The sequence below is a fragment of the Callorhinus ursinus genome, unplaced genomic scaffold (genome assembly GCF_003265705.2).
Source record: "Callorhinus ursinus isolate GAN/ISIS: 27379988/994484 unplaced genomic scaffold, GSC_fseal_2.0 scaffold18, whole genome shotgun sequence".
Taxonomy (NCBI): Eukaryota; Metazoa; Chordata; class Mammalia; order Carnivora; family Otariidae; genus Callorhinus; species Callorhinus ursinus.
In genome coordinates this window covers 21,976,047-21,985,145 of record NW_027397080.1, presented here as the reverse complement: position 1 = coordinate 21,985,145, position 9,099 = coordinate 21,976,047, and the positions used below count along the sequence as shown (strand labels likewise).

General features: G+C 53.3%; 1 protein-coding gene across 1 annotated transcript; it reads right to left on the bottom strand.

Annotated features, from left to right (window-relative positions):
• Positions 1–209: 209 nt before the first annotated feature.
• Positions 210–8,678, bottom strand: DDOST (dolichyl-diphosphooligosaccharide--protein glycosyltransferase non-catalytic subunit). Its single transcript, XM_025855761.2, has 11 exons — positions 8,413–8,678; positions 8,075–8,185; positions 4,411–4,497; positions 3,295–3,398; positions 3,086–3,180; positions 2,694–2,787; positions 2,130–2,278; positions 1,580–1,727; positions 915–1,035; positions 702–808; positions 210–611 (listed from the first exon to the last, which is right to left on the bottom strand). Exons 1-11 carry the CDS (start codon positions 8,564–8,566, stop codon positions 462–464), a joined length of 1,320 nt encoding a protein of 439 aa, XP_025711546.1. The 5' UTR covers positions 8,567–8,678; the 3' UTR covers positions 210–461.
• Between the last annotated feature and the right edge of the window lie 421 nt (positions 8,679–9,099).

The window sequence follows — 9,099 nt, the reverse complement described above, 5'->3', positions numbered from 1 at the left end:
GCTTAAAGCAAGGTGAACATACATGTCAACTCTATAATCCTACTGGAAAGTCAAACACCTTGGTGTATTACTAACCATGTCCTCTCCCTCAAAGTTCTAGGATTTCATGTTTAAGGGAAATGCAGTCCAGGGTCAGCAACACTGTTTTGTGTCTCACCGTTACTGCACAGCATCCCCACCACAGCAAAGCACACAGGGGCCAGACAAAATTGGAGGGCAATGTTTATTTTAGAAATGAGTGTGACCACATATGAAAAATACCACTTAGCGTTAGGTGGAAAAACACACATAAAAAGCAGTCCCCAACCCCCAACCCTTGGTACTCAATGCTGCATCTCCCCCTGAGGTAAGGCTGTGTCACGGTCACACAGCTTTATAAAAAAAGAAAAAAACACCATAAAGGAAGGCCCATTCCTACATGACCCCCATCTGCGTGTCTGGAGGCCCAGGGCTCTGCGCCCTCAGTCTGACTTCTCCTTCTCCTTCATGTGTAAGAAGACCGTGCTGAAGACGAAGAGCCCCAGCATCATGGAGAAGGCACTGGCGTAGTAGGGATAGGCCGAGGGGATGAAGCGCTCGTACTGCGTGTGCTGGAGCGGCCTCACGGACACCTACGACAGGACAGAGGTGACAGGTCCGGGCCACCCAGCAGCCCAGGCGGGGCCGCTGTGGCCAAAAAGGGGACTGTGACTTACGCTCACCTGAGTGGAAGAATGCAAGTGCGTGTAGCCTAGCCGGTTGTAATCCACTTTAAACTGGAACACTCCATACACATCAGGCAACTTGAACTGGACACTGTATTTGCCACCTGGGGAAGAACCGAGACAATCACCAGGAGGGGTTTCTTGCCTCACAAGAACAGGCCACGGTGGGCCTGTCGTCCTGCAGCTTTCCCGTGCACCACCGCTACTTGCCTTTCTTCTTCAAGAACGTCCTCACAAAAGGATCGATGCGGACAAATTCCAGCTGAATGTCGTCACCATCAAAGGGGACCCACCTGCCATTTGAGAGCTGCTCGATCACAATGCTGTACTCCTGAGACAACAGGCTGGTTAGCCGGGGGGCGGGGACGAGGAGCCACCCTCAGAGCTGCCCGGAACCACTCGTGAGCCTGGCAGGAACTGGAGGGCGAGCCCCCACCACGCACCCCGGGCCAGGGACTCCCAGCCACAGCTCGGCACAGGACCATCCACGTCTGCGCCCAGACCACTCCACTCGCAAGTGGGCCGGGTACTCCTCGGGCCTCCCTGCTGCCGCCTTCCCTCCCCACTTCTCATCCTCCAGACCCGACTCCAGTGTTTCGCTAGTGACCCCAGCTCCCAGCAGCGTGCGCTGGCGAAGCCCTCCCGCTCCTGCACTTCCACAGCAAAGCCACAGCCCTTCAAAAGAAGGTCTCCTTAAATGTTAGCTTATGTGCCAGGTGCTCTGCACCTACACTGATGTTCTTAAGGCATAGAGATGCATTTCTTCTTCCTTATTTAGGCCACTAAGCCCATCAGAGAAATGTTCAAAAAAGGCTTTCAAGCTGAAGCAACTTGGCCAAAACCCCAAGTGCCGTCCTGCTCTAAGATGCTCTTACCACGAGGTCAGTGACGGTGTAGGCGTTGGGTGGGGCTGTCTCACCCACCCGATGGTGGGACACGGGCCCCACACGGAGGACCCCTTCCTCCTTGAACACCCAGCGGGAGAGGGCCAGAGCTAGCTCGTAGTTGCCTGTCTGGGAATACCTGCACAAGGGGAAAACGAGAGGCTAGAGCACCAGAACCAGCTTCTTTCCAGCGGTGCCTGATAGGCGAAACAAGGCCCTATTCATCGAGAGAAACTGCACAGAACCAGTTTCTGCCTGGGGGCCGTACATATCGAGGTATCCTGCTTAACGGGAACACGGAAAAGCTGTCAGGTGGTGCTGCTTTGGGGGTCGCCTGTACAATAAATACACGTCGAAACGTCTCCAGATGAGCCATTACTACCCTGAAAAGTCTGCCGTGCCGACACCAGTAACAGAGCAACAAAGTCAAGTCTTCAAATAAAGTATCTGAGGATAGCTAGCCTCTGGCACCCTTCCAGCTAAAAGGCTCCTTCTTCCCCAGCGCCCCAGACCACACGCCCCGGAGCCCCCCAGCACCGACCTCTGGGAGCCGGGCGCGGCCTTCTGCACTGCCGAGTTGAAGAAGGCGTCGCTGAAGAAGTCCAGGGAGCCACTGAAGATGACCCGGGCGTTGTTCCTGGCCTGGAGCCCAGCAATGAGCAGGGTGTTCTTCCCCACTGCATGGGGGTACTGGCAACAACAGGGGGCTGTCATCCAGGAGAGCCCGGGCAAAGGACAAGCAGCTGGACCACAACCACCTAGGTCCTACCTGATGGCAGCACCTGAGGCCCCGCGGCCTCTGCCCCTTCCCCCTTCCACCAACCTCTCATTCCCCAGCCCCCCGCCAAGTGAGCTCTCCTGCTCGCTGCCGTTTTTGAGAGAGAGAGAGAGAGAGAGAAGGGGGCACAGGGAGAGAGAATCTCAAGCAGGCTCCACGTGTAGCATGGAGCCCAACAAAGGGCTCAATCTCACAACCTGAGCTGAAATCAAGAGTCGGACACTTAACCGACTGAGCCACCCGGGCGCCCCACTTCTCATTTTCAAATAAAGTGCTCTACCACCAGGTCCAGGACCTAGAGGCCTCAAGGCTGCCAAGGCCCCTCACCTGGGTGATGGGTTTATCCGGGAAGAAGGAGTAAGAGGTGGAAGAGCCCGTCAGGATGTCCAATACCAAAGGATTGTCAGGATCTGCTACCATCCTGTGGAAGGAGAGGAGAACACCCAACAGGGACTCTGAAGACTGGGCCCAAGGACCTGGGGACCCTACGGGCCACTTCCTCACACGGAGGAGGCCTGCCTTCTCAACAGCTGAAGCCCTGGCGGCAACAGCGGCCCTCCTCCCACTGCAACAATGAAGTCTGAGTTTCCTCAATCAATTTCACCCACATACTCCAGGGAAAGGAATGCCCCGAATCATCAAGTGTGGGTTACTTTCCCAACAAAAGAAAGCGATCCTATCCCTCCCAGGTTCCTAGCACCCTGTGCCTGCTCACTCACCCAACACCTCGAAAGAGGATGGGGTTCAGAGATGATCTCCCGACAATGGTTGGGGCCTTCAACAGGTTCTCGGGGTCAGCCACAACGAGTGTATGCTGCGGCAGCAGAGGGAAAGACGGGGGTCAGGAAAAGGTGCCCCCAAGTCAAGGACTCCCTCCGGACCTCCTCTCGGTTTCCAGGCTGAGCTCTTGCTGTAAGGGCTTGATTACCTGGCCAAGGTCTGAGATGTCATAGTTGTGATGGTCAATGACAGCTGTCTTCTCCTCATCAAATTCAATCCCACACTCACTGCCCAGCTCTCGAAGAGGGTCACCTGCACAGACCCAAGAAATGCCTGGCTTAGCCCCTTCCAGGTGCGCCCTGGGCCAAGCAGTGTCACTTGCCCTGGCATCCTGGTGACTTGCTCTCTCCCCCAGAGCCCTGCAGCTTCACCTGGCTGAGGTGAGGCCCCACTGGACCACAGGACCACAGCATGGTATTCTGACTGCAGGGGTCAGAATCTGAACGGGTAACACCGACACCTGGCCACCTCCACCCACAATACACAAAAACCCCTGTTGGGGCAAAGCAATTACCTCAGACAGCCTTGACCTGGATGAGCCTGGCCTCACAGGACTTCTCTCCTCCTCGTCACCCCCAACAAGAAGCCCACCCAGTATGGTTTTAAACATCTGGCAATGCTGGGGCGCCTGGGTGGCTCAGTCAGTTAAGCATCTGCCTTTGGCTCAGGTCATGGTCTCAAGCCCTAAGTCAGGCTCCCTGCTCAGTGGGGAGTCTGCTTCTCCCTCTCCCGCCCCCCCACTCTCCTGCTCGCTCTCTCAAATAAAATCTTTAAAAAAAATAAACATCTGTCAATGCTGAGAAAAATGAAACAAGACTGGCCAGGTGCTGATGCCTGCTGAAGCTGGGGAAGCTGGGTGATAACGCGTGCAGGCTTCAGGATACTGCTCTCTCCCTACTTCGAGGCATCTTTGAAAATTTCCAAAATAGGAAACAAAAAAATAATCCATCAAAATGCTCTGGGGTCTGCCCAAGTAGCCCCTACTTGTCTTTTTGTAAGGGAAGCCCCACCAACCTGAACAAAAACAAAACAAAGGGAAAAAACAAAATCGGGAAAAAACAGGGTCCCCAGCCCTTAACAGGCCCCACATCTCCCCGGTTCTGGTCACAGGAAAACACAGGAGGGACTGAATGGCTCTGTAGTTCCCACACTCACTGCCCAGGCCCGCCCAGTGAGCGCCAATCTAGCAGCTTCCATTTGTAAAACTCGCCAAGTTTCCCGGAGAAACGATGGAAAGCACTAAACCTTTCCAAGTCAGACTTACCAATGTCTGAGCTGGCAGCCACCAGGACACTGCCTCCCCCGTCGATAAAGGTACTGATGGTCTCCACGTTGATGTTGCCTCCGAAATCTGAAAGAAGCACCAGACTCAGTGAGCCCGACTGCTCCTCTGACATGTGGGCAGGGAGGGTGGACCACGGACCAACCACAATCCATCCCAGAAGCGCCCTCTGCGGCCCGAAACAAGACGGTCGTTTACCATATATGCCCGTTTCCCCAAACTGAAGATCCTAAAGTAATGACCTGAATTCATAAACTTTTAACTCTCAGAAGTATAAATGACATAGTCAAACACCTACCAATTATAGTTGTCATGTTAGTTTTACACATTTCAAGTCACATATATATGTTCAGAAATGCTGCATTTCCCCACTCACACTTCATGATACACCACCTGCACCTTTCACATCAGCATCTCTGCAGCACCGGAAGCACTTTGGGCTGACAGTTTTCCAGAGCCCATCAATTTCACTTCCATCTAAACTATCTGCGAATGAACAGTTCTGAATCTGAGGATGATGCGGTCACTTGACACTGGTACTCATTTGCCCACACGCGTAACTTTTTCCCCTATTAATCCTATGATTTAGATCCACGAGAGCCGTAACAGAACCACTTTGTAGACGGCTTTTATCCCCAAAAAGGCTCATTAACTTCCACCCTGTGTACTTATGAGACCGTATCTTTCTTTGGTCAGTCAATCCGGTCAGGGGACTGCCATGAGCATCCAGAACCAGATCAAGAGTCTTCCCCAAAGTGCACCCCGATGTTCAACATAAAGTAATGGAGGGAGTGCTCAGGAATTCACTTAGTCATTACATGAACATTACTTTTTGTGTGCAGAAAAAAAAAGGACAGCAGGAGGGAGGGGAGCTACATATAAAGCCTGGTCAGGGAAGACCTGAGGCACATAGCATCTGAGGTGTGAGCGTGGCCCAGGTAGCACAGGGGGGCATCAAGAACGACAGGTGCAAGGTCCCCAAGGCAGGTGAGCCCGTCCCAGCAAGGAGCCCAGTGTGGCTCGGCTGGAGTATGAAGGGGCGAGCAAAAGCAAATGAGGCCGTGCTGAAGCGAGGAGAGCAGCTCACGAGGCTTTACAGGCCCCTGTGAGCTTGGCCATAAGGAGGAGCCACTGGAGGCTTTTGAACAGGACACCGACATGACCTGCTTTATATTTTTAAAGGACAATTCTGGCAGCTAGGTGGAGAATCGGGTAGGGGACTAGAATGGAAGCAGAGCAGTGGGTTAGGAGGCCACTGTGATAATCCAGGCAGTGAAGAGTGGAGGGAAGAGAGGAGGAAGACAGGAGGTGGGCCTGCACTCCTATTCTGAAGGTAAAGTCAGCAGGGCCTGTGACAGACCGGATACGGGGGGGGGGGGGCCCGCTAAGGACAACCCCAAGATTTCCAGCTCAAGCAACGGGAAGGGTGGAAGTGCCATGTACTGAGACTGGATAGAGAAGTCTGTCCATTACACATCCATTATGAGTCCATAATATGACTGTATAAAGATACGACTATGAGAATGGCCCTCTTTTCTTAGGGATAATTTTCAGGAAAAAACAAAAAAGCAGCTTACCTTACCTTTAAGCACAGACAGAACATCTTGTACCTGGGGACTTTACCTCTTCTACTACATTCAGAAAGCCATCTATCCACCCTCCTACATACAGACAGGCCAGGCAGAGTCAGACAATTCAAAAGCAGCTCCTGGTACTACACTGCAGTGGACAGTGTGGTTCCCAGCCAGGGGCAATTTTGCCCTAAGAGCAATGTCTGGAGGTGGCTACTGCCATCTAGTGCGTACAGGCTCAGAATGCTAAACATCTTACAGTGCACCAGACCGCCCCCTACGACAAAGAATTATCCAGTCCCAGGTGTCCAGAAGCGCCACTGTTGTGAAATCCTTGTACAGTGGCAAGAACCCAGGCTGTGAGACAGAGCTACCTGGGCTTGAATCTAGGAAACCCCTCCACCCTTCTGAGCCCATGCGCCCATCTATAAAACAGGACCTAGTTTTTTCCGGGTACAAAGGACGTGCTAAGGATCCTTCTTCTATGGCCATCATTGCATGTGACTTGCGAGCTTCCTAATCCCAGAGTCAGCGAGGAACCCACTGATGCATGGGGAAGGAAGCCAGGCCAGGTTCTCATACCTGAGAGGGCTAACGGTAAGTCACAGTAGCACGGAAGGGCCCTCAGAGCCAGGGCCAAACTCTTACCATGAACCCCCCCAGCACAGACAAGCTTTCTCCCCAGGAGCACCCGTGAAGCTTTCCTGCAGCATGTGGGTCTTATGTGCTAGGCGCAGAAAAGGTGCAACAGTGATGTGGGGCAGAGCTTTAAACAATACTGAATCTGAGAGAGACTTCTTCCCTTTCCAATTATTTTTGAAGCCTGCTCCATCAAAGAGAATGTCTTAAAAAAAAAAATGATCTTTTTTTTTTTAAGATTTTATTTATTTATTTGATAGAGAGAGGCAGATAGTGACAGAGAAAGAGCACAAGCAGGGGGAGAGCCAAAGGGAGAGGGAGAAGCAGGCTCCCCGTGGAGCAGGGAACTGGACATGGGGCTCGATCCCAGGACCCCAAGATCATGACCTGAGCCGAAGGCAGACGCTTAACGACTGAGCCACCCAGGCGCCCCAGTTTGATACTGATCTTAACACTTCTCTAATGTTTGCTAGTCTCCTTTAAGTGGAAGCCCTGGACTCAGCCTTTAGCAACAGAAGCTGGTTAGAACTTACAGCGTTTACTCTATTTATAGTTACCTTCTACTGAAAAGAAGTGATGATACTGGCTTTCTATTTTTAGTGGTGATACTGGGTTCATTACTGGTTTCCTTTTAAAATATTGTTACGGTTTTTTTTTTAAGGGATCAATTTAAAGAAAACATTAATTATTAATGGGTGATATGGAATACAGTAAAAATCAGGAAGGAGGTATGGAAATTACTAAGATTTGAGAAACACTGTTCAGGTTCTCTGACATTCCCAAAGAGCCTAGCTCAGACTTCCCCCAACCCATCTCACCCACAGCTCGCTTCCTTCTCAGGAAGCTCCCATCCACCTGAGCACAACTTGTAAGCTCTCTGTCACAGGAATACTTAAGTATCAATTGGATAAGCCAGTGAAGACATTCATTCTGTTCAACAACCAGCTCTCTACTAGGCCCTGGACATACCTGTCCAATCTCCAATACGGGGCTGGGCTAGCTGATGACTGATGTTTTAGCCATGAGAAACTGTGAATCCATCTCAATTCTTACCATCAACTATCACAATGCCTCTGTAGGCAAACTATTTAATAGCATGCCATTTTCTCTACCCACACAGGCTAACCCAAGCAGGGCCGTTCTCCATCTTTCCCATCGGGCCCTTTATAAGAGAAAAGCGCCTTCTCCGGGTAGCAGGGCCTGCGCTTCCATGGTCTGTGCAACACTTGACCCCACAACCCTCAGCTGTGTCTTTTAGAAAGGAGACATTCCTTCCTGGGCCCAGGTCAGAATTGAACACTTTCCTCTTCCTTGGCAGCAGTGCCCAGGGCTGGTGACCCATGCCATGACCCAGAAAATGCACCAGATCCAGAAGAAAGCGATCAATCAATTGTGGGCCTTGAATTCCAGTTCTGGGAGCGACCTGTAGCCCTTACCTTCTACCGAGGGGGAGAAGATGATGAGGTTGTCGTAGAGGAACTCTCCGTACTTAATGAGGGACAGGCTGGGGTCATCTGCGGTCTTGAATGTGAGTTCAAAGGCCCTGTCTGGACGAGAAAGAAAGAGGGAGCTGAGGCAGACGGGACGCCAAGGGACAGCACCGCTGCAGAGACCACGACCGCCCCCCCCCCCCGCCCCGAGCGAGAGGCGAGAGCGGGCAGCCCCTTCGTGGAAAATCAGTGGGAGGGAGGAAGGGTGGGTGGTCGCTGCCCTGGATTCGGGGGGCTTTCCAACCCGACTCTCCCCCCGCCGCCCCCTCGGGCCCCGGTCTCACCCTTCAGGCTTCGGAAAAAAAGCGAGTGCGTCTCCCGCAGGTTGAGGTTGTCCAGCAGCACTAAGGTACGAGGACCGCTAGCGCAGGCCGGGCCAAGCAAGAGCAGCAGCAGCCACAGGAAAGACCAAGCGCGGGCCGCGGCGCCGGGCTCCATCTTCCTTCTCCTGCCAAGAGCCCAAGCACCTGGGCACCGGAAGTGCCCCGTCTAGGCCGCCCAATCGCCGCTCGTGGTCTTGGAGTCACACCCGGAAGCGATCTTGGTACGCCGCGGCCAGGCGGCCGGAGCCGCAGCCGGGACGAAGAGCGGGGAGCACCACCGGAAGTGCCCCGGTTGGGGGCGGAGTCTCTGAACCCTTTTGGCGGAAGGGGAGAGAGGTTCCGCTTCCTCAAAGGAAAAGGCTCAATCCTAGAAAGACAGCTCCGCAGCCGCAGCCAATCAACAAGGCCGAGCTCCCGCAAGCTCCGCCCAGGCCGGACTCCCGCCCCGATCTGGATCCCGCCTCTTTATCAGTCTGGCAAGGCCCTCACGGGAGTTGCTCCCGTGGTGGCCTCCACGGACTACCTCCTCGGTGCTGCCTGGCGGGGTCCTCCCAGGCCCAGGATAGACTCGGGACTAGGAACCAGGCCCCACCTCCACCATCTCCAGGGCGGAAAGGTTGTAAAACTAAGATGAGGGACACTTTGAAT

Excerpts from the sequence above, each read along its gene's own strand:
- DDOST (XM_025855761.2), bottom strand. The coding sequence starts at position 8,566 with ATGGAGCCCGGCGCCGCGGCCCGCGCTTGGTCTTTCCTGTGGCTGCTG. Across the intron at positions 4,498-8,074 it reads CTTCTCCCCCTCGGTAGAAG|ATTTCGGAGGCAACATCAAC; the intron begins GTAAGGGCTACA and ends TGCTTCTTTCAG. Across the intron at positions 2,279-2,693 it reads CGGATAAACCCATCACCCAG|TACCCCCATGCAGTGGGGAA; the intron begins GTGAGGGGCCTT and ends TGTTGTTGCCAG.